Genomic DNA, 24,859 nt, shown 5'->3' with positions numbered 1-24,859 from the left:
CCAATAGGGTATGTATACGAGGGCTGACAATTAAGTTTGAGAACTTGTTATAATGATGTTGCTAACCTTTTTTTGATATCAGAGAGATTATTCATTATGAATGTGTTCCAACTGAACAAACAGTTAACCAAGTTTACTATTTGGAAGTGCTGAAAAGGCTGTGTGAAATAGACGATCTGAACTTTTCACCAACAGTTCATGGCTCTTGCATCACGACAATGCACCAGCTCATATGGCACTGTCTGTGAGGGAGTTTTTAGCCAGTAAACAAATAACTGTATTGGAATACCCTCTCTACTCACCGGATCTGACCCCCAATGACTTCTTTCTTTACCTGAAAGATAAAGGAAATATTGAAAGGAAAACATTTTGATGACATTCAGGACATCAAGTGTAATATGACGGCAGCTCTGATGGCCATTCCAGAAAAAGAGTTCCAAAATTGCTTTGAAGGGTGGACTAGCCCCTGGCATTGGTGCATAGCTTTCCAAGGGGAGTACTTCAAAGGTGACCATAGTGATATTCAGCAATGAGGCATGTAGCACTTTTTCTAGGATGAGTTTGCAAACTTAATTGTCCGACCTCGGTGTGTGTGGTGTGTGTGTATAAATTTATTATATAAATTACATATATCTATATAAATGTATACATATAAATTTATTATGTAAGTTTACACACACACACACACACACACACACACACACACATACACATTTATTATGTAAATTGCCATGTGGTTTTGGAGAACAAAAAGTCCTGTGATGTGCCATCTTCAAGGTAGAGAACCAGGAAAGCTGGTGGTATAATTCAGTGCAAGTTCAAAGGCCTGAGAACCAAGGGAGCCAATAATGTAACTCCAAATTCAAGGCTAATTTCCTGAAAACCAGGAGCTCTCATGTCCAAGGGCAGAAGAATATGGACATCCCAACTCAAGAAGAGAGAGAATTTGCCCTTTCTCCAACTTTTTGTTCTATTTGGGCTCCTTGTGAATTGGCTAATGCCTGCCCACATTGGCGAGAGTCATCTGCTATACTCAGTCTATTGATTCAAATGCTACTTTCTTCCAGAAACATGCTCACAAAAACACCCAGGGATAATGTTTTACGAGTTATCTGGGCATCCCTTAGCTCAGTCAAGTTGATGTATAAAGTAAACCATCAGAGCATAAGTCCTGAAAATCAAACATTTTCTAATTTGTAATTTCATCCAATAGAGTCTCAGTTTGAAAATCAAAGATTTTAGTCCATTTATATATCTGATTATGATACACAGGGATTATTTCAAGGAAACATTTAGATTTTGTGATATGTTTGATTCTTAGCTTATCACTTGTTCTACCTATAGCTACTGCCCTTGCTTGAGTTCTTTGTTATGGTGCAATTTACATTTGGCTTAGATAATTTCTCATGTAAATTTGCAAGAAAGATACATATGTGATAAATTCATTCAAAGACTACAAAATATCTATGAAAATTTTTATTTTGCTCTCACACATTGCTCATTATTTGACTTTGCACAAAAGTATACAGGCCCTTTATCCAAAGTGCTTTTTTCTCAAAGTTTTATATAACTGGTTCTGCTGTCTTCAAGTGTCCTATGTTTCAGATGAAGAGACAGATGTCCATGATTATAGAAAACCTGTTAAGGAAGCAGCAAGTGTTATTATTGAATGTATATGGATTCAATGCTAATTAAACTTAAGGTATAGGAAAGGAGTGTACATCAAAGGTCATGATGGTACTCACTGACATTCATGGACATCATGAGTGTACATCAAAGGTCATGATGGTGCTCACTGACATTCATAGGACAATGAAGATCAAGATCAAAGTCTTTATTTTCTAGACAGAACAAAATTGGAGAGAGAAAAGAACCTCTGTGATTGTAATGTTTTGTAGAGTTAAATTCTAGAGCAGAAACCAGTATCAACAACCATTTTTGTGTAAATTACATGTGTTATTCAAGAAGCTGAGTGGATAAAGAGATATATAGAGAGCAGTAAAGATATTGGCTTAATATCATATAAGTGACAAAATCTGAGGGCTGCCTACTATAAACTTGGAGTATACCATTTAGATAAGGGAGTAGAGTCTCTCCCAAGACAGATTTGGTTCTAATTCCACATTGGGGTGTTTAGAATATATTTGTTAAGGCAAAAGTTAAATGACATGGTTTGGAAGTAGAATGTTAATTCCGATGTCACAGCTACGACCCATTCCTTTGATAATTGCAGTCCAATAAAAGGAAGCCTGATTCCTCTACAATTTCTTAACTTAGATAAAAACAAGCCAGGACAAGACACACACTTTGTCTCTTCTCAAAACAGAAAACCCTTGATTCAAGGGATTGGGGCATTAGTAGGTACTTGAACACCTCCAAGTGATGACCCATTTGGAATTTACCGGATCTTTTTTTAGACAGAAGGGAAAACCCTTAAGCAGGGTCAAGAAGGGGATAAAATGAGCCTGTATTAGCAGGAGCACAGCCCTTCTCTGGCTCTTATGCTGTTACTTCTGTTTTTTGTTGTTGTTGTTGTGGGCATGAGACTCTTACATGGGAATTGCTCTTGATTTGGGTGGTATGCTACCTATCCCTGTACATGTGCCTTCATTACCATCTCTGACAGGAAGCAGAGCCTAAATACAAACCTCAATCAGGGCAAACATACTTCTGTCCTGCCTTTCTTGTTCTTGTCCTGGTTTTCTTTCTGATTGCTGTGCCCTTTCGGACTAGCTTTCACTCATAATGGGAGTGGTAAAGCTGCCATTTTTTCCCCTAGCGCTTATTTGACCCTATACTGGAAGTTTCAGTGTGCAAGCCAAGCACACAAGGGATTCTGGTGGAAGTACAGGAGATGACATTGTCAGAGCTCCTACCCTCACTGTCTCACTTACCTTTCAGAGTACGAAGTAGAACACAAACCAGTATGGTGAAAAAGCACATCAGCACACCCACGATCACAGACATATCACACATGAAGGTACTATAAAATGACAGGTCATCTAAAACAGAGACTAGAAAAAAAGAAAATATTTTAAAAACTATATATATGTATATGTATATGTATATGTATATGTATATGTATATGTATATGTATATGTATACATATATACGTGTATATATATATACATATACACACACACATATATATGCAAAACAAAATAGAGACTGGAAAAGATGCACAAATAAAGGAAACAGGTGTGTAGAGCCCACTTAACAGGGGAAAGGGGAACATTGGCAAAGGAAAATCTGCCTTCGAGCCCTCATTTACTTGTTTTTCTGGGTCTAGTTTGGGATTGCAACCCCAGGTTTTAGGACAGGATAAGACTTGGTAGTTTACATGAGCCAGAGGGTGCATAAAATTTGGACTGAGCCATGACTGTAAACTGCAAGGCATCTACTCACTTAAATGAACACACTCTCATTTGCTTTCATACCCTTGGTTAGGAGCTGTAGCGGCAAAATGTTCTAGAAATGTCATAGAGATAATAAATTGGACCGTTGAGCAATTGGGTAAAAAAAAATGGTTTGTAATTGCAGCTCAGTGTTAGAAGACAAATACGCATGTGCCCTGGATATGATCATAATATTGAAGATGCGCAAAGTCATTCCATTTAAGTAACAAATGGGCAAATGATGATACAGGGGCCATGATGACTAAATTCAAATCTTTAAAATGTTGTCATTGTGATGAGACCCTGGAAGGACCAATAGAGAAGTTGGAGATGGTAGTTTTCATGTCTATTAATGCAAAACATTGTCACCAAAATGGAAGCTCCAGAGGAAGGTCAGGGTCTTTTAATTTTTTGTTACTTGTTGAATCCCCAGTATTTAGAAATGTGCCTGGCACATAGTAGGCCCTTATTAAATATCTGATAAATGAATTAGAGCTACAAAGACAGCATTCAACAAAAGTCAGAAACAGATGCAAAACAGTTTTAGATATTTCAATTATGAGACAGAATCTTATAAAACACCTATATACATATCATATTTCAAAAATTGAAAGAGACAAGCTAGGAAATATCTGCAGGACAGGAAATAATAAAAACACGAGACATAGCACATTTGAAAATATAGTTAATAGGACTGATGGTATTGAAACATAATATCTGAAATTAAGAAGTCAAAGGCTGGGTCCCACAATAGATTAGTCATGTTTCAGGAGATAATTAGTAAACTGGATAATAAATGGGAAGATACAAACAGTGAAAAAGTGAAAACAATTAAGAAATGGTAAGAGACATATAGGATGAAGTAGAAATTCTGATTCTTAGTTATAAAGTTGTACAAGAAGAAGAGTTAAAGAATGGAGAAAACGAAGTGTTTGAAACAATGGTATTTGAAAATATTTGAGATCTGGTAAAAAACACTAATCTAGAAAATCAGGGAGCCCAACAAATCCCTGTTATGAAAAATAAAAGGAATCCCACACTGAGGGCACTTGTGCATACAGGCACAAAGGCAAATAAAAACTCTTTTGATCAACCAGAGAAAAAACAGATCACAGTCAAGAGTGAAGAGTCTCGATAGAATAGAGAGAGTGGAAGCCAAAATGGTGAAATAATATATTCAGTGCACTGGGAGAAAAAAAAAAATAACGTGCAAACTAAAGTTCTGTAGTGATTGAAATAAAGGTGAGGTAAAGGTCAACAGACTACTCAATGTGTTAGTATTTGTAAAGGCTAACACACAAGAAAGAATAAAGATAAAAAGCATTGAAATGTGTGGATAAATATAAATATGCAATGCTATATAAAGCAATAATTAAAATAACCTCCCATGAGGCTTAAATAACATAGAATTAAAATCCCCAGCAAATATAGTATGTAACTCAATGGGGCTAAATGCTATTAAACTATTCCAAGTTTTGTTTTGTTTTTTTAATCTACTGAGAGTGTTTAAGGTATTAATTCACTTCAGACTTAATAAGTTAAGTATATACGTGTTAACTTAAATTTGTATATCAATTTCTAAGGGAACTGCTAAAATAATAGAAATACTGTATAAGTTATATGTCAATTATAAGTGAAAACAGATGGAATGATTAAAATTATGAAAAAGGAAATGAAATTATTAAAAATACACAATAAAACAAAAGTGAAAGAAGAATGGAAATATGTGGCTAGAACAGGAAGGTCAATAGGCACAAAATAACGTTAGAGATTTGAAACATCAATAAGCAAAAGATATAAATGATCCATTTAAATGACAGTTAAATTAAACAGGATAAATTAAAACATTAAAATCTAATTATATGTTTTTTGCAAGAGGAACATAAAAGCATAAGCATGCAGAAAAGTTTAAATAAAAAATATTTTATAAGATTGAATAAAAGGTTAGAAAAAGATACACAATGCAAATACAAGTCATAAGATTACTGGTGTAGCCATACTACTAATGAACAAAACAGATGCTAAAGCAAAACATTAATAGCTACACTGTAATGATTATTGCTTTCTTTCATCAGTAAAGTTTATCAGTTTTAAATGTGTATGTACTTACTATGGTTTCAACATATAAAAAGAAAATTGAGAAAACGCAATCATTTACATTTAATGTAATTATTGATATGTTTGGATTTAAGTCTACCATTTTATTATTTATTTTCTCTATTTCTTATTCCTCTGTTCCTCCTTTCCTCAATTTTAGGGATCCTTTGAACTTTTTAATTTTTACGTTTTAATTTATCTTTTGTGTTTTTACTCTATTAATTTGTATAGTTTTTGTTTGGTTGGTTTTAATGGTTGTACAAGGAATTAAAATAAATATACTGAATTTTCTACAATCTACTTAGGTCCCTTTACCATCCCTATTTATGTTGTAGTTGTCACATATGTTACATCTATGTATTATAGAAAAGTACACTTGAAACCTATATAATTTTACTAACCAATATCACCCCAAATATATTTAATAAAAATTGATTTTAAGAAATGAGAATAAAAACAAAAAATCTAATCAGACAATACTATGATTTTTGCTTTCCACCATCAAACTTTCTATCTATTTTTTTTTTTACTTCACCCTACTGCTATGAATTTTTGTATCCCTCTCAAAATTCATATGTTGAAATCTTAATGCTTGATGTGAGAGCATTAGGAAGATCGTTCTTTGGGAGGTGATTAGATCATAAAGTTGGAGGCTTCATTAATGGGGTTAGTGTTTTTATAAAGGAGATCTCACAGAACTCCCCAGCCCCCTGCCGCCATGTGAGGACACAGTGGGAAGGTCCCAGCTATACACCAGGAAGAGGGCCCTCACCAGAATGTGACCTTCCTGGCAACTTGATGTTAGACTTCCAAGCCTCCAGAACTATGAGAAATAAATTTCTGTTGTTTATAAGCTACTCATTCTGTGGCTTTTGTTATAGAACCCTGAATGGACTAAGACATCCGCTTTGCTGTATAATTCCTGTGTCTGTACCTGTGTCTAGAGACAAGTGGTGGGACAACAGGAAGAGAAATAGCCAACTGGGGTTTTTTAAGAGCTTAAAAGGAGAACATTCTAATAGATCAACCCAGATATTTTCCCCTTCTCTTCTTACTCTTCCTTAATTCCTAATGTCCACATTTCCTTCTGGTATTATTTTCCTCTGTCTGAAGAATTTCCTTTAACAATGCTTCACAGTAGCTCAAAAATAACTTGAAAATAATGGTTGGTAGATTGATACAGATTGATGTTAGATTAGATGGATGATAGATAGACGTTGCAGCACATATATTGTTGTCAGAGAGTGGTTTAGGGTATTCAGACCTCCCATACTTTTGGAAAAAGAATTCCACCTTACACATCCTTACTACTTTCTAGCTGACTCGGAGGGGGCTGTTCTTTGTGCTCATTTGTTTGTTAAGATTTGAGGCTTGGGTTTGTAACTGGAGGTATAAATATATGTAATGGGCTTAGTTTGGGGGCAATGCAGAAATATATACTAGATTTAAAAAAGCCCTAGCAAATAATAAAGTGATGCTTTTGCTTACTTAGTCATTGTCCTATGTAAATACTTACCAGTGACTGTAAATGAATGAAAGGTATTGCTAAATTCTCAGATACGATCATAATAAGGTATAAAATATAGTGTAATCACATTTCTAAACAACATCTAAATATATGTAAATAGGGTTAAGTGATAGCTTTCAATAGTCTTGAAACTGAATAGAAAATAATATAAGTAAAATTACGCATTTGGATTATTTCATTAATTTTTCAAAGAACATCTCTAACTCAAAAATGTTTTTGAATTGTGGCTTCAGAACCAACCTATAGGTGACATCAATAATTGTGTTTCGTAAATGAGTGTCTGGACTTAATAATTTTTGATGAAATTTCTGTGACACCTGAAGGAACATATGTTTTTCCCTTGGTGCACAAGCAGCTGTCACCATGAGTGATGGTGGAAACACAGCCATCAATCAGTACAGCCTAAAATGCTGGGCTTCTAACAGTTCAGGGAGCAGAATCTGAAACCTCTGAGATGTCAAGTAACCCTGATTCCTCCTCCTGTTGCTGCTACAAAGGTCACCCAGCTTTATCTCTAAGTACCTCCTAGTAAAGAGGGCACCAGCCAGAGAAGAAATTATCTGAAAAACTCAATGTTTTCTATTTCCATTTACCTCTTTTCTTGAGTATCCAGTAGACAGGAAAGATGACAGCCTGTATCAGGAAAGGTAAATACTCAACTAGAACACACCATTTATTCTGTGGAACTGAAAAAGAGAATTAGGAAGGTAGGACTTTAAGGATACTTTGGGATAACAATAAAAATGCTGAATACCGGAAACTTTTTTAAAGTTCTCATTGCCATGTCTACTCAGAGCTATTCAACTTATATCAGAGTTCAGGCATGAAAGGCAGGATTGTGGGTGAAGATAAAGCCATAGTCAGGGCTCACAGTCACTTAAGCTGAGGATAGAGCAAGGTTAAAAAGAATGATCTCTTTCTACTTGTTCCCATACTGTGTAGCATGTGATCAACCTGGAAATAAGATCTAGAAAGAGTAGGGCCCAAGTCACTATAACCTTGTGACATGTTGAGGTATAAAGTTGATAGGCCCAATAAAGTGACAGTTTTGGAAACTCTGAGTTAGCTAGGAGAACAAAAGTGCCTTGGAAGCCAAGAATTTTACAGCGGTAAGGGCCTTCAGTTACAGTGCAAGGCTCTTCTCTTTAGCATCCCTGCTATTCATTCAATCTTGGCTTGAATATTTATTGTTTAGGGCCTTACTGCAGTGGGAGAAAGATTATTTCAAGGCTGGAAAACTCTTTTTATTAAACTATGATTTCCTACATCAAGCTAGATTTAAAAAAAATAAAAGATTCATTTAGAGAGCCAAGATGACAGAGTAGATAAATACTGTGCCGGCTTCCTTCTGTGAACACATTAAAATTATAACATTATTGAAAACTCAACCCGGAGAGTCATCTGAGTCAAGCAGAACAGAAGTTTTATAAGTAAGGCTACAAAAAGAAACCACATTGAGACTGGGTTGGGAGTAGAGACACAAACTGGGCTGACCCCCAACCTCTATGTGGTGGTTGAGAATTAGGAGGGATATCTGAGTTGTGGAGGTCCCCCCCAGAGGATCAAGGGACACCAGCCGCACACTAGTCTTCCCATTCTGGGGTACTGGTGCTGAGAGGAGGAGCCCTCACAACATCTGGCTGTGAAAAACAGTGAGGATTCTGATCATCTCAGTGGGACAGAAGGCTGTGGGAAACCCAGGAGTCCTCTTAAAAAGCCTGGGCACAGATTCACTTACACTCAGGCACTCACCTTGGGCTCTGGCACAGGGATGGTATCTCAGTGGGCATCAAGGGCTTGTTGGGGGCAGCCTGGGGTGTGTGGCTTCGGGGCAGGGGCTGGAGGACAGTCGCCATTTTCCCTGTGTGGGGTCCTTCTCCCATCTGGCCAGTGGGCAAATACCATCTTGCCTGTGTTGAGCCATCCCCACACATACATGGCCAAATCTGAATTTGAGTTGGTCTGGTGAGCTCCACTAGGACTCCATATCACCCCAAACTCCCAATGCTGGAGGCACTTTCTCATGAGCAGTCAGCCCCCCCCCCCCCAATTGCAACTCTTTCTTGGAAAACTATCAGAATTCACAGGCTCCAGGTGGGCAGCAAATAGCTTCAGTGAGCTCTGAGACTTTTGCTGAGTCATCCCAGGCTCAGCACTGGCATCAAACCAGAATTTACATTACCTGGTGACCACAACTCTTCCCACTCTAGTGACTCACTGAGCTCCTGTCTCACCCAACTTGCATCCTGTAGGAGTCTTTATTAGTAGCTGAACCTAAAGAGAGTGGGCAGGTGGCAGCAGGCCTCCGGGTGTTCTGGCTTTTTGCAGAGCTACCCCAGGCCAGGTACTGATGTCAGACACTCTTGGTTCACAGCATGGCCTCTCCCACATGGCTCCAGGTTTAGCACAGACAGTGAATAACTGTGGATCACTTTGTAGCTCCTGCTAGGTAGTCCCCAGTTGGTCACAGGCAGGGGAAGACCTAGGTCTGCACCAGAACCCCTCCCAAGAGGCCCCCGAACAAATATACTTGTAGGTTGGCTTCAGGCCACAGCAGACCACCACCCAATTAGCCCCACAAGCAGCACACACAAAGGGTGGTCCCAACAGGCACTAGAGCCCCCTGGGGCAAATCCCACTCAGTGAGGTAAGCTGTGGATATGGTCAAATCCCACAGCCGATCAGCCTGAGGGTCAACCCCACCCCCTAACATGCCAATAGCAATTAAGGTTCAACTACAACAGGAGGGCACACACAACCCACAAAAGGGACACTCCTGGAACATCTGAGAGCAGGTGACCAGGGAGACTGTGCCAGGGCCCCACAGGGCCCTACTACATAAGGCCACTTAGCTAAGATTGGGAGACATAGCAGATGTACCTAAAACATAGAAACAAACACAGAGAGGCAGCCAAAAGTGAGGAAACAAAGAAATGTATCCCAAATGAAAGAACAGGAGAAAACTTCACAAACAGAACTAAATGAAATGGAGGGAATAAACCTACCAGAGACAGAGTTCCAAACAATGGTGATAAGGATGCTCAAGGAACTTAGTGAGAACTTCAACAGAGAGAAAGCAGCATAAAGAAGGGTATAGAAACCATAAAAAAGAACCAGTCGGAAGTGAAGAATACAATAACTGAAATGAAGCATGAACTAGAAGGAGTCACCAGCAAATTAGATGAAGCAAAGGATCAAATCAATGATTTGGAAGGCAAGATAACAGAAAACACCCAATCAGAATGCAAAAAGAAAAGAGAATTTTTAAAAATGAGGATAGTTTAAGAGACCTTTGGGACAGCACCAAGCATAACCACATGTGCATAACATGGGTACCAGAAGAATAGAGAAAACAAGGAATTGAGAACCTATTTGAAGAAATAATGACCGAAAACTTTCCTAACCTGGTGAAGGAAATACACATACAAGTCCAGGAAGCACAGAGTGTCAAACAAAATGAACCCAAACAGGCCCACACCAAGATACATCATAATTAAAATGGCAAAGGTTAAAGACAAAGAGAGAATCCTAAAAACAGCAAGAGAAAGACAATTAATAATTTATAAGGGAACCCTCATAAGATCGTCACCTGATTTCTCAACAGAAACTTTGGCAGACAGAAATGACTGGTATGAAATAGTCAACATGATGAAAAGCAAGGACCTACAACCAAGATTATTCTACCCAGCAAGACTATCATCTAAAATTGAAAGACAGAAAAAGAGCTTCCCAGACAAGAGAAAGCTAAAGGAGTTCATCATCACCAAACCAGTAGTACAAGGAATGTAGAGGGACTTCTTAGAGATGGGGGAAAAAAATCAAAATTATGAATAATAAAATAGCAATAGTTACATGTCTGTCAACAATTACTTTGAATATAAATGGATTAAATGCTTTAACCAAAAGACTTAGGAAGGCTGAATAGATAAGAAAACCAACCCCTTCCATATGCTGTGTACAAGAGACTCACTTCAGATTTAAAGATACACACTGACTAAAAGTAATGGAATGGAAAAAGATATTTCATGAAAATGGAAATGAAAAAAAAAACACACACAAAAAAAGTTACAGTAGTAGTACTTATACCAGACAAAATAGACTTTCAAATAAAGGCTATAACAAGAGACAAAGAAGGACCCAGTAATCCCACTTCCGGGTATTTATCTGAAGAAACCCAAAACACTAATTTGAGGGGATGTGTGCATCCATATATTCATTGCAGCATTGTTTTCAATGGCCAAGATGTGGAGGAAGCCTGGGTATTTGTGGATGGATGAATAGATTTAAAAAAAAGAAAGAAAGAAAAGACGTGATATACATATATACCATGAAATATTGCTCGGCCATGGAAAGAAATGAGTTCTTGCCATCTTGGCAACATGGATGGACCTGGAAGGACAGAGAAAGACAGATGGAATGTGATTGTGCTTATATGTGGAATCTAAAGAATAAAATAAAGAAACAAAACAGGAACAAACTCATAGATACAGAAAACTTTTTGATGGTTTCCTGATGGGAGAGAAGTTGGGGATGTGGGTGAAAAAAGGTAAAGAGATTAGAAAGTACAAATTGATTGTTACAAAGTAGTTATGGGGAATAGCATAAGGAATATAGTCAATAATAGTGTAATAACGATTTATAGTGCTAGATGGGTGCTAGACTTGTTGAGGTGATAGATGGGAGTGGGTTGGGCAGCAGGGTGAAAAAGTGAAGGGATTAAGAAGTAAAAATCGGTCATTATAAAATAGTCATGAGGATATAAAGTAAAGCATAGGGGATATAGTCAATAATAAGGTAATAACTGTGTATAGTGCCAGGTGGGTACTAGACTACTCAGGAGGATCACTTCTTAAATTATATAAATGTCTCGCTAGTATGCTGTACACCTGAAATTAATATAAAATAATATTGAATGTCAACTATAATTGAAAAATTTAAAAAATGGGGTGGTAAAGGGGAATAAGAGGTTCAAATGTCCAGGTATGAAGCAAATAGTCATGGGATTTAATGTGCAGCATAGGGAATATAGCCAAAAATATTGTGATAGCATAATATGGTGTCAGATGGTTGCTGGACTTATCTTTAGGTATATAAATGTTGAATTAACTATAGAGTACACTTGAAACTAATATAATATTGTATATTTTAAATGAAAAAATTTTAAAAAGATTCATTTACTCATTCATAACATTCCTAGAGGAAAATGATGAGATAGTTGGGTAATTCTGAGGTTTATAATGGAAAAAAAAAACAACTGAATACTTGGCTTAGAGTGGAGAGGATCCAGAAACATGGTTTTGGTTTTGTTTTGTTTATTTGTTTGTTAGTTTGTATTTTTTAAATTATAATTGACGTATAATATTATATTAGTTTCAGGTATACAACATAGTGATTAGACATTTATATACCTTACAAAGTAATCACCATGATAAGTCTAGTTGTCATCTGGCACCATATACAGTTATTATAATATTATTGACTATGTTCCCCAAGCTGTACTTTACATCCCCATGACTACTTTTATAACTGACAGTTTGTACTTCTTAATCCCTTTCACCATTTTCACCTATGCCCCCCACCCCTTCCCATTCGGCAACCATCAGTTTGTTCTCTGTATACATGAGTTTGTTTCTGTTTTGTTTTGTTTGTTCATTTATTTTGTTTTTTAAGGTTCTACATGGGTGGATCTATAGGGTGTTATGCTAAGTGAAATAAATCAGACAGAGAAAGACAAATATTCTATGTTTGTTTTGTTCTTAAAGTCACAAATACAAGTAATTCTCAACAAGAAAGTTCCAAAAAGAAGAATTTTCTCACATTACACTAAAAGTAAGGTCTACCAGTGCTCTCTTCTACTATATTGTCAGTATCTGGAACAGTGCACCTAGGAGATGCTCAATATACATTTGCTGAATAAATGAATAAACAAATCAAGCTGTCTAATGAGTTAGTGATCTCCCCATCAGTGCAAGGATAAGAGAACGATCTTGATACCACACAACATGAAGAAGAGCCTGATTGTGGAGCAAAGTGTTTAGCATTTGAAAAACCTAAGTTCCAATCCTGGCTGTATATTTATACGTTGTTTGAGCTTGAACAATTCACCTAAAAACTCTGATCCTTAATTTCTTCATCTAAGAATGATGCTAATAAACAGAAGCTACCACATAGGATTGTTTGGATAAGTTAGTAAGATATTTACTACAAATTATTTATCACATCTTCTGGCACATGACAAATACTCATTCAACGTTATAGAATGCATGGTCTGAAGTTCCTAAGGTCAAGTACTTAAGGACTCATTCTCAAATGTATCTGATACCTATTCTGCCCTCTGTTCTCAGTTCCCTCCAATTAAGGCTTCATTTCCTACCTCTAATGGGGAAGAAAAAGGATATATTTATGTTAGTTTCATAGGAAGAGCAAAAGGAGAGTTGAGAGGAGATTCAGGAGGACCAAGAATCTGGTTATTGGTTCATATATTTTTCTCTTTCTCATGTTGTCAAGAAAAAATATTCTCAATAACTTGAGAGATAAGTCTAAAGATCCATGGCTGTGTGTGTAAGAGGACAGAATTACTATTACTGAGATTCCAAGTGATGGAAACAAGCAATGATGACTGTGAAATGATCAGGAGGTCTTGGCAGTAATACACATCAGCAGTGCCCACACCCTGGAGAACCACAGAAGGAGGGAGACTGGCAGCTTAACCTGAGGCATAACTCGAGACATTGAGACCTACTTTGGCAAGTATAGCAGTGTGACACATTGAGATGCAGGTTCACAGTTTTGTATAAACCTTCTCTAAGCACTTGATATCAAGTACAGAAGGCTTCAGAGCTCTTTACCTTCCATGAATGACATACCTTTCATTCTGAGTGTCAGAAAAACAGGCACAAAGACCAAACCTGTAATGACCAATGAATGCATACACGACATTGTTGACCAATACTCAGATTTGAGCAGGATATCTGAAAGAGAGAGCAGAAAGTCTTGATTAAGTAGGGCAGCAGGATTACAAGAGTCCAATGGGTATGGAAATTTGCTCCTAAGGAAGCAGGATCCACACTTATCCCCATTACACTCTGAAATGTACTCTGGGCTCAGATGAGGGCTCCTGGGAGGCAGCTATGCTCACCACTGTACCACCAACACAGTACAAAGATGAGGGCTACTGGCCAATGAAAATGGACTAAGGGAAAGACCAGAGTTTAGGAGGTATTGGGCCAAGGGTGGGACAGAATTGAAGGGAGGAATAACTTTCTATTTCTTTTCTTACATTCCAGAGGACAAATCTATGAAATTAAGGAAATTAGAGGACAGGGTCCTGAGCACCACTCACAAAAAATATTTGTGAGATTTGGGGAAACCAATGTCTGTGGAACTGAATCAGAAGTGCCCCTGGTGAAATTTTAGGAAGTTTAAAGAAAACATAAGAGCTCTGAAATTCCAGAAATAAAACTATGAAAGTCTTCTGACATTCAGTGTTCAAATTCCCTGTGTATTAGGGCCAATATGACAGAAAAATTCTCCCAGGAGAGAACATCCAATATCCTGATCAAAATATTTAAATTAAAAAAGTAACAAATTTTGAGTGGTAATAAAGCAAGGAATCCTCAACTCTTAAAAGTTCAGAAAATAGGGAAAGTGCAATGCCAATATTTGCCCTATCATTACTACTAATAACTGGTGACCTGGAGAGTAGGATTTTAAAAACCTTGTGTCTGAGATATTGTGAAAGGAGACAAGCATTGTTTCTCAGGGAATGAAGAAGGTAAATTTGGAAAGAGACAAACACACAAACTAACAAAACACAGAATCAGACAGGAAATACCTCCATATCGTGTTATTTTCATCTTAATATATTAAATTAATATCTTAATATATTAAATTAACAAATGGTGTGAAGTAAAGCAAGCTAACCCAGTAAGTAGATTAGCAAACTATTGGAATTTGAGGGACACATGGATTTTAGGAACAACAACAAAAATAGCAGCTCCACTGTCAAGGTATTTCCCTTACTTGGCTATCACCAGGGCTGAATTTGTTGTTTCATTTTATGAAAGTCGTTCATTCAAATAAAAGATCAACATGAAAAGAGCCTGGGATCCAAGGTTCTACATTACACTTCAATTTCAACAATATTGATTAGGTCGGACAATCCAAAAATCCCGAATGACTCAGAATAGAAATGTAGGATTAAAAGGAAAACCAGAAGTAAGTTTCCCATGAAGCCAAACAGAAGATTCAAATTGTGAGTTGACAAAGGGAGTTAATTTTGAATTATGAAAAGATTTAAGCACATAAAGTGGGGTTTTGATGAACAGGAGTAAAGGGGCTTCCAAAATTTATTTATTAACTTCCTAATTCTTCCATGACTATGAAGAAAAAGGGCATTTTGTAATTTCCTGATACTAAGGCTTTGTGAACTGGATGTAGTTAAACAGTTATCTTCTCTGTTCCGTTCTCTACAGTAAGACTAAAATTGATCTGAGGTCATATCCAAAGACCCTCTTGTAGACACTGATGATGTCCCGCAGGACATGTCCTCTCCTTCTTTTCAGCAGTAGTCCCCTTGAGAATGAAACTAAAATAATTCCCTGTCCCTATGTTAAACGTTGGTCCTTGTGGTAAACAATTTTGGTGCTAGGCATACTTTCGTGTCCCTCTACTAAACAACTGAAAACAACAATAACTTGACTACTGGTCCCAGGAAATTCTTGCTCCTGGGAGATAAGGCTGTGGGTCAACTAAAATAGTTTATTCAATAAAACTAATGATTGGCTCATCAAGACTCACTTCAAGACCTTCCTCTTACTGTGCTCACCAATTCAAAGCTATTATATTATAAACTCTGTAAATTCTAACTAGTGTGTCATCTTGCAAGACCTTTAAAATCACCCAGCAGAGGCTCTAAAACTCTATAAATATCCTCCTCTAATTACCCATTTTAGAGTGCTATTAATACTCTGCCAAGATGATGTTCTCTCTTACTGCATTAGGTCTAATAAACAGGTTTTTCAGGTCTTTAGGGGGATTGATTGTGAACAACCCAAGTGAATCTAAGTGTTTGAGTTACCTCAAGGAGTAGAGCCACATGAGCTATCTGACTATTTCTATTGTGTTTGAACTACTGATGGAGAAAGTCTTTTAGTATAACTGTTGAGCTGTTGTCCTACTGAAAATGGACTCTTTCACTTCTCCTACCTCTTGTCCTTTCCATTCACTTTAATTTCTCTGGGACTGCACCTAGTCACTGGCTGAAGCACACAGGTCACAACTCATTGTGTTGGCCTCTTTCCTCCATGATCATAACCCATCCCTTGCCAGAGAAAAACAGCCTTGGATAATGGGTGAGGAGCTGGGATCTAATCCTGGATATACCACTTATTGGTTTCTGAATCTATAGTAACTGACTTCTCTACATATCTATTTCTTCATGAGATAGTAAAAAGTCCACTTGTGACATCCATAATTTTTAAATCAATGTTAAATATGCATGTGCTTTAGGTCTCGTAAAGCCATTTCACTTGCAACATTTTATTGCAAACTCAAAATACCATATGTGTTATCATTTTCAAATAAGAAAAATCAATGGTCTTAAAGGTCAAGTGACATCCAAGTTCACAAAGCTAGAAATAGTGGATCTAGCACTCAAATGACATATAATTGTTGAAGCCTTAAGATGCTAAACAGAATAAGGGCTCTTTCTCTGATTATTATAGTACCTTCCATTTTTAAAAAACAGTCCCCTTTGCATCTGGTGTTTTCATTGTTCCCAACCAGTTAATAAGGTTTAAATATTACATTTCTACAGCAGTTCAGTTTATAAAGCAATTTCCCATTTATTATTTTACTTAATTTTATATTTAGTTTGTCACACTGATAAAAACAAGAAGGTAAGCCACAAGTACTCACCTGGTAGGACAATACCTGCCCTTTTCTCTTGACGGGTAACCGTGTTATGAAAGCAGCAAGTGACAGAACGATGGGTGCTATTTTTGAGAAGAACACTCATCTTTAGGTGCCATAATCCAGCTACATCCTCAGAGGAGATTTTTGATAAGGGTGGAATTACGTTCCCTCTGCTGTCTCTCCACTCCATCAGGGCTTGTGGAAACCACCCTCCTGAGCTACACTCCACCATGAAATCTTTTGTGTCAGAAACCTGAAGATCAATCTGTATATTCATGCCAAGAGCTGGAGGAGGAGAGAGAAATAACATTAATGGTTGGTGTGTACTCAAAAATTAATAAGTAAATGTTTCCTTTCATTCTCTGTGGCTGATATAATATGCCATAAGTTTAATAGTGATGGCCACAATTAGGGCAGGGCTAATACTCTGATCCAAATCCAAGCTAAAGGATACCAAGGTATTAACCATAGAAGAAATGATTGACAAATTAGACTTTATGGAAATTAATCATTTCTGTTCATCAAAAGACAGGTAGAAAGTGAAAAATCAAGCTACAGACTAGAGGACATTCACAATACATCTGAGAAAAGAGTTGAGTCCAAAACACAATTTTAAAAATACTATAAATCAGTAAGACAGACAAACCTGTTTTTTTAAATGGACAAACGATTTGAAGAGATATTCAATTTACACACACACACACACACACACACACACACACACACACACACACACAGGACCAATAAGTATATGCAAAGATGCTCAGCTCAACACCACTAACTCTCAGGGAAATAAATGCTAGTACTAATGAGTACTAATGCCTACCAAAAGTATGCTCAAGAATACTCGTGGTAGCATTATTCATAATAGCCCCAAACCGAAAGTAATCCAATGTCCAATCGCAGCATAGAATAGTACAAAGAAATGAGAAATAACACATTTTGTTATTCACAATAACATAAATGAATAATGGTGAGCAATTGTGTATCTAAATGTGTTATTCCACTTGTATCATCCTCTAGAAGTAAAACTTATCTATTGTCACAGAAGTTAGAATGATGGTTACCTCCATAGGAGGAGAGTGGTATTGACTAGGAAGGAGAAAGATGGACCCTTCTGGGGTGCTAGAAATATTTAACATTTTGATCTAAAGGGTGAGTTCATGGGTGTCCCCATATGTGAAAATTCACTGAGCTGTACATTTAAGATTTGTACACTGTGCTATTTATAAAGTGTACCTCAATACAAAAAAAAAGTAATTAAAAAAAATCCAAATTAGAATCAAGTTCTATTAGGTGTCCTCATCTCTACATTAACTATTGTAAAATTTGCATCATCACTTTTTGAGCATAGAACCTGCATCAAGTTCTTTTTGGGAGTAAATACGTAAGTATACAAATAATAAATTTTTAAAAATAAAAATGATGTGTTTAGAGTTTTGGCTGCCAGTAATGATGATGAGGTAATTTGAACAAATCTTCCATCTGAAGACAACCCAAATGTGGATGAAATCCAAAAAGCATCTCCTAAAATTTGCTCAAAGTTCTAATAAGATAAAGAGCAATTAAAAAAAAGAAAAAAGAAAAAAAAGATAAAGAGCAATTACAGGACCTGAACAGGGAAAGGATTGAAGTTAAGAGAAGGTTTAGCTGTTTCTGCATCTGAGTATTTGCTTGTCAGGGAGGACAGCTAATGACCTTGAGTTTCTTTTAGAGAATTTCTGGGAGTAAGAGAGAAAAGATTGGAACCTAGAAGATGAAGATTCTGGTGCATTAACCCTACCCCATACCCAATTTGTTCTATCAATTCAATGAAGTCTAATAAAAACCTAAAGGTATGAGTGTGTGTGTCTGAGAGAGGGAGAGAGAGAAAAAGAGAGAGAGAGAAAGATTTGACAAATTGATGTTAAAATTTTCATACAGGCACATACTTGTACATGTGTGAAATTGTATATGTAGTTATTTACTTAAGTTATTAGAGCATTGCTTGCACACCAAAAGCTTGAAAGCAATCTGCATATTCTTTAATAGGATTTGAGTAAGATAATTTCTACAGCATCCACAATCCATTGCAATGTAACACTGCAATCATAGAAGGAATAGAAAAAAATTTATATACTGATATGAAATTTTTTTCAATTCATATTATTAAGCAAAAACAAGCAAGTTTTAAAAAACTATATAGTATGTTAGCATTTATTTAAAAAGAAAATATGGATATATATAAAGATTATATAGATATATACTTGTATGCCTGTGTTTGTATATGCGTGTACATATGCATGTTTATGTATATTATTTATATAAATGTAAAATATCTCAGGGAGTGATATTTAAGAAACTAATCATATTAGCTGTGACAGGTGAAATTCTTGGCTATAAGATGGGAATATATTGAAACTTTTCACCATGCACTCTTCAAATTATTAAATTTTGAATCTTGATATTTTCATTCAGAAAGTAATATTTAAAGAAAACAAAAATCAGTAACATTTCTACATCACAACCATAATCATTAAAATGTATAACAATAACATCCCATTCATAATTCAAAAAAATTGACTAATGAAATTCGACAAAAGTTGTGTAAAATCTTACAATTATTGGGAATAGTCAACAAATATATATCTTAATATTGAAAGACATTATTATCTCATAACAAACAAAAGTAAAATCTGTATAAATCAAGAACTAAATGTAAAAAAAATCTTTAAAAATTTAAAAGGAAATATCTTTATAATATGAGAATAGGAAGATGTTTTTTAAATGTTACACAAATTATAAATCATAATTGGTAGACTGTAAATTTGATCATTTCAAAATTATATCTGCGCAACAAAAATTACCATAAGTGTTTTTTCCCAAAAAACAATAGACTAAATATTATTGCAACATAAATGAAAACAGAAATGTAATATCCAGAATAAAAAAAATTCCCATAAATTAAGAAAACCATCAAAGAACTCAATAGCAAAATGGTTAAAAATAATAAACAGGCAAGAAGCAGAAAGGATAATACAATATCCATTATATAACAAAGAACAATTTACTATCAATAAGGAAACTAAAATCAAAATTGCCAAAGGATTTTTTTTTTTAAATTTATTGGGGTGACAATTGTTAGTAAAATTACATAGGTTTCAGGTGTACAATTCTGTATTACATCATCTATAAATCCCATTGTGTGTTCACCACTCAGAGTCAGTTCTCCTTCCATCACCATATATTTGATCCCCCTTACCCTCATCTCCCACCCCCCACCCCCCTTACCCTCTGGTAACCACTAAACTGTTGTCTGTGTCTATGAGTTTTTGTTTCTCATTTGTTTGTCGTGATCTTTTACTGTTTTTGGTTTATATACCACATATCAGTGAAATCATATGGTTCTCTGCTTTTACTGTCTGACTTATTTCACTTAGCATTATACTCTCAAGATCCATCCATGTTGTCACAAATGTTCAAAATTGCCAAAGTTTAAAAACATGATAATTCCAAGCATTGAAGTGGATATAGTTTTTGCATGACTTGAGTCCAATATAAATTGGTCCAATCATTTTGTTGGGCAATTGCCAAATTAATTTGAAGATATTTGTATACAATGGCCTAGCAACTTCCCTCCTAGCTGTATATCCTAGAGGAACTCTTGCACACAAAGATTACAGTTTAACATGGGAACCGGAACTTGACTACCACCTTAATGCACAGCGATATGGGAATATATAAACCAGTGGTCGTATATTTGTGGGGTGGAATACTGTACTACAGTTAAAAAGAATGAATTGTATCTACTTGAGTAAGAATGAATTGATATCAAAATAAAATATTAAGACTATAATCAGATCAATAGAATATATATAATGATAGTAATGTATAAAATTTAAAAACACAAAATAATAAAATCTATTTTTATGAATGACTGTACATAAACCAAAAGAGACAATATGAGTTTAATGATTATTTCTTGGAAACGAGAAAAATGAACAGTGCCATCGAGGAGTATAAAAGTGACTTTAACTTGATCTAAAATAAATATGGCAAATTGCTAACCAAGTATCTGGATTATTATATTTTTCTATGTATTTTTCTACAAATTATAGTATTTCATTATATTGAAAAGTTATAAATTTTTAAAAATGCCCTGAGATCTTTTTCTCATGGCCCAGCATTAATGAATCCTGGATCATGGGTCCAGAGTAGCACTACCAAGGAAACCTGGAGATGACTCCTCTGTCCTTACCTGCCACCTTCAGATCCATGCTGGCCTCTGTATAGGTGTCATTATCTTTAAAGAAACAGTGGTACTTCCCCTCATCAGAAATACTGACATTGTGGATTCTGAGCGTCATTTTGCCCTCTCCCAAGGCATCCATCAGTAACACTGTCCGATTTGCATAGTTCTGAGTGCTTTCTCCAGAGAATTTTTTCCCATGCTTATACATGTGAACTAGGCGGGAGTAGTGATCCCGGTACCAGCCCACGTTCATGTGTTCTGCATTCTGTGGTGGGGACAGCTGGCAGCTGAGCTCAGCATGTCCGCCTACCATGGCCACCTGGTCGCTCCTGGAGCTGTTCACTTTGAAATGCTCTGTGGAGGAAGTTGGAGACCAAGGGTTTAGTCTGAAGGCCTGAGAAGAATGCTTCACCTAGATCCCTCTGCCCCGGACACATTAGCCTATTTTCTGATTCTTGATGTCAAGTCCTTTCTGACTCAGAACTTTATTCTCAGAGGTTTTTTCACTCTGGGAGCAGCTTTCCTTCCTCAGACACTTCAGTCACAGCCTCCTTATCTCTCCTTAGGGAAATTTTTTATGACCACCCATTTAACATTTCCCTTAATCATAACTAAGCATGTCTTCATAGCACATATTACTACCTGATATTTTAAATTTCTGTATTACCTCCTGGCCCACTAACTTGTAAGTCATGCAATAGCAGAGTCTTGTTTCATTTCCCTTTTTAAGTCTCTTTATTATCCCCAATGCATAAAACATCACTTGGACCTAGCAGGTACTCTGTAAATACTTAATGAAGGAATGGAAGATACTCCCTTGTTGAGAGGTGGGATGTGGACCACTATTGCCAAACAATATCCTTTACTTATCAAATATACCACTGCTTTTTTTCAGTATCCATTTTTGGTGGATTAAAGATGGCCATAAATTTTTTTATGCCCCTTCCATGAAGAGAAAGGGTCTATGTCCCCTCCTCTTCGAAGTGTGTTCTGAGATTGCTTTGCTCAGGAGAATATAGCAGAAGACAACCTGCAATCATTTCTGAGCCTGTCTGAAGAAATGAGCATCTCTCTCTCTCTCTCTCTCTCTCTCTCTCTCTCTCTCTCTCTCTCTCTCTCTCTCTCTCTCTGGTAACATTCTTTCTGGAAGCCATGAGCTAACAAAATGAAGTCTGACTACACTGAGACATCCATGGCAGAAAGGCTGTTTGACAACCCCAGCTGATCCCAGCCTTCCAGCCTGCTCCACCCAAGTGCCAGACATCTGAATAAAGCCACCTTGGGTCCTTCAGACCATCCTGACCATAAGCTGAATAAACCAGTGACAGTCTATGTCACGTGGAACAGAAGAATCACCCAGCTAAGCACTGGCCAGAATTCTTGACCCACAAAGCTGTGAGATATTATAAAATGGTGCTTGTTTTAAAGCATTAATTTGGGGATAATTTGTCATGAAGCTATAGATAACTATCACACAGCTCCTCACATTCTCTGAGTTTTTGCTCCTTTCAACTACACCAAATGCGTTCCTGTCTCTGCCAACAATGCTTATCATTCTCACCATAAGGAATCTGAATTGCCACTTAAGGCCCACTGCACTAAGAAAAATTTGTGGACAGATCCAGGTCACACCGTTTCTTTACCTGAGGTCCTACTAAACTTATAATTCATAGTCACATAAATGATCATGGTTTGTTGTTAAATAAAGGGATATATTCATTATGTTTTGCCAGATTTTGAGTCTCCCTGGGGTAGATGGTAGCATTTATCTGTCTCTTAGGTACATCATTACAGCACTGTGGTATGGAGTTCGGGCTGAGAAAGACGCAGTCACTGGCACAACATTTCTTAATAATAAGTTGTTTTAGGACTCATTTTTATCCTCAAAACTAGAACAAAAAGGGTAGGACCTGAGGAATATCAGTGAGAAAGCTTCCTCATTTCGTTTAGTGTCACTTATCTCCCGTATCTTCCCTTATAGATGTAACCCACCATGCAAAGGAAACAGATAGTCTTACCTGAGGTGGGTACTACCACCAGTAAGAGAAGAATGGCCACAGAGTATCCAGACACACTGGGAAATAAAGGCTCCATCACACCTGGAAAATGAAATAGCAACTGTGGGATCGATCAGGCAGCAAGAATCATGGTAAGACACACACACACACACACACACACACACACACACACACACACGAGATAATTTTTGAAAGCTTGCCTTTTGAGAGAATTCCTTTTGATGTACAACCAAATGACTTAGCAAAACTACAGGTATCAGATGCACTGAGATTATCTCTTTTCCTCTTTCCTTCCTGTGCTCTTACTGTGGCTCATTGCTTTCATCAATTTACTGTTCTGAATGGCAGCTGTGGCAGACAAGAGCATAAAGGCATACAGAACCCAGCTATACACATCCCCACACTCATTTGGCCCCATCGACTCCTTGGCCTGGGCCACTTACTCAGTGGAGAGCCCTGGCTGCTTCCTCTGATATTGCCTCATTTCCTAAAGGGAACACTTGTGTGCCTTCTGTAAGGGATAGGCCCGCTTTAGCAAAATATCTATAACTCCATTGTTATGGGCAGGGTTTGATCAGCCTGAATCCATGGAACTTCTGGCTCTTGCCATTACTTCCACATTCAAAGGAAATGCCACAATAGGGAGGAAGGATCTCGATTCCACAACAGCTGCCCAGAGGGCCTGGGTAAAATAACTCATATGCAAAGGTGTGTTAACTGTTTGTGAGATAAACTTGGATCAATCTGATACAGGAAATAGGAAGAAGCAAGCAGATAAATGCTACTCCTTTCTTACTTTATTTCTTAATTTCCCCCCTCACTTTTGCTGCCTAAATTGCAACTCCCCTCCAATAAATTCTTAGTAATACATTTGGTCCTAGGCTCTTTTTCTAGGAGTCCTAGACAGAAAAAAAGGCATGGCTAAGATACGGGAGTATGTATTAGCATGCTGGATTGAGGGACCTATATTTGGTTTCATATGTTCAATAGTTAAGCAAAGTCTGGTTCACGAAGAATCTCAAATGTGTCAATAAATAAAATATTAGGTTTCACTTGCTAGAATATGGAGTGCTTATGTGCAAATATAAATGATGTGATTCTATTTTGAGATTTGTGTTTTACAATACAAGAATATGAAATAATGTGTTAGAGAGAAAATTTACAGGTTAGCTGTCTCTTGCAATGGTTTAATCTACCCATTAAAAAGAATATGGGATTAGAAAGAATGATATAGATGAAAACAGTGCCACAGAGTAGGGATAGGTATTTGCAAAACTTCAGCTGATGAAGGGCTGATATCCTGAATATATAGTTTAAAATTTTTAATTACACAAATTATTTTTAAGGCAAAAAAGCCAAAGGAAAAGTAGGCAAGAGACCTAAACAGTCTCAACATAGAAAATACCCAAATAACAGTAAAGATAAAAAAAGATGAAGAACGTCATTAAGAATCAGGAAAATGCATAATAAAACCACAATGTAACATTGTCACACAAACCAGAATGGCTGACAATACCAAGTTTTGCTGAAGATATGGTGCAACGTGGTGTACAGAGCATTCCTTATGTTAATGGCTGGTTAGAGTGCATTGCTAAGATGTTACAGTAGTCCCCCTTTATCTGTGGGGATACTTTCAAGACCGCCCCCAACCCCAACCCCAGTGGATGTCTGAAAC

At 36.7% G+C, this 24,859-nt stretch overlaps 1 protein-coding gene across 1 annotated transcript; it reads right to left on the bottom strand.

Annotated features, from left to right (window-relative positions):
• Positions 1–1,484: 1,484 nt before the first annotated feature.
• On the bottom strand, positions 1,485–23,260 carry LOC109434145 (putative selection and upkeep of intraepithelial T-cells protein 1 homolog). Its single transcript, XM_019710869.3, has 8 exons — positions 23,185–23,260; positions 21,173–21,520; positions 16,939–17,220; positions 13,887–13,991; positions 7,614–7,706; positions 2,895–3,014; positions 1,746–1,841; positions 1,485–1,638 (listed from the first exon to the last, which is right to left on the bottom strand). The coding sequence occupies exons 1-7, from the start codon at positions 23,258–23,260 to the stop codon at positions 1,774–1,776; spliced, it is 1,092 nt and encodes a 363-aa protein (XP_019566428.3). The 3' UTR covers positions 1,485–1,638; positions 1,746–1,773.
• Positions 23,261–24,859: the final 1,599 nt, after the last annotated feature.

This window comes from Rhinolophus sinicus, chromosome 14 (assembly GCF_057876585.1).
Source record: "Rhinolophus sinicus isolate RSI-liver-muscle chromosome 14, RSI-T2T, whole genome shotgun sequence".
Lineage (NCBI taxonomy): Eukaryota > Metazoa > Chordata > Mammalia > Chiroptera > Rhinolophidae > Rhinolophus > Rhinolophus sinicus.
This window is presented reverse-complemented; position numbering and strand designations above follow the sequence as displayed.

Coding starts and splice junctions, on each gene's coding strand:
- LOC109434145 (XM_019710869.3), bottom strand. CDS start 23,260: ATGGAGCCTTTATTTCCCAGTGTGTCTGGATACTCTGTGGCCATTCTT. Junction 21,521..23,184: donor GGTGGTAGTACCCACCTCAG/GTAAGACTATCT, acceptor CTTCCTCCACAG/AGCATTTCAAAGTGAACAGC. Junction 13,992..16,938: donor GGCAGGTATTGTCCTACCAG/GTGAGTACTTGT, acceptor TCTCTCTTTCAG/ATATCCTGCTCAAATCTGAG.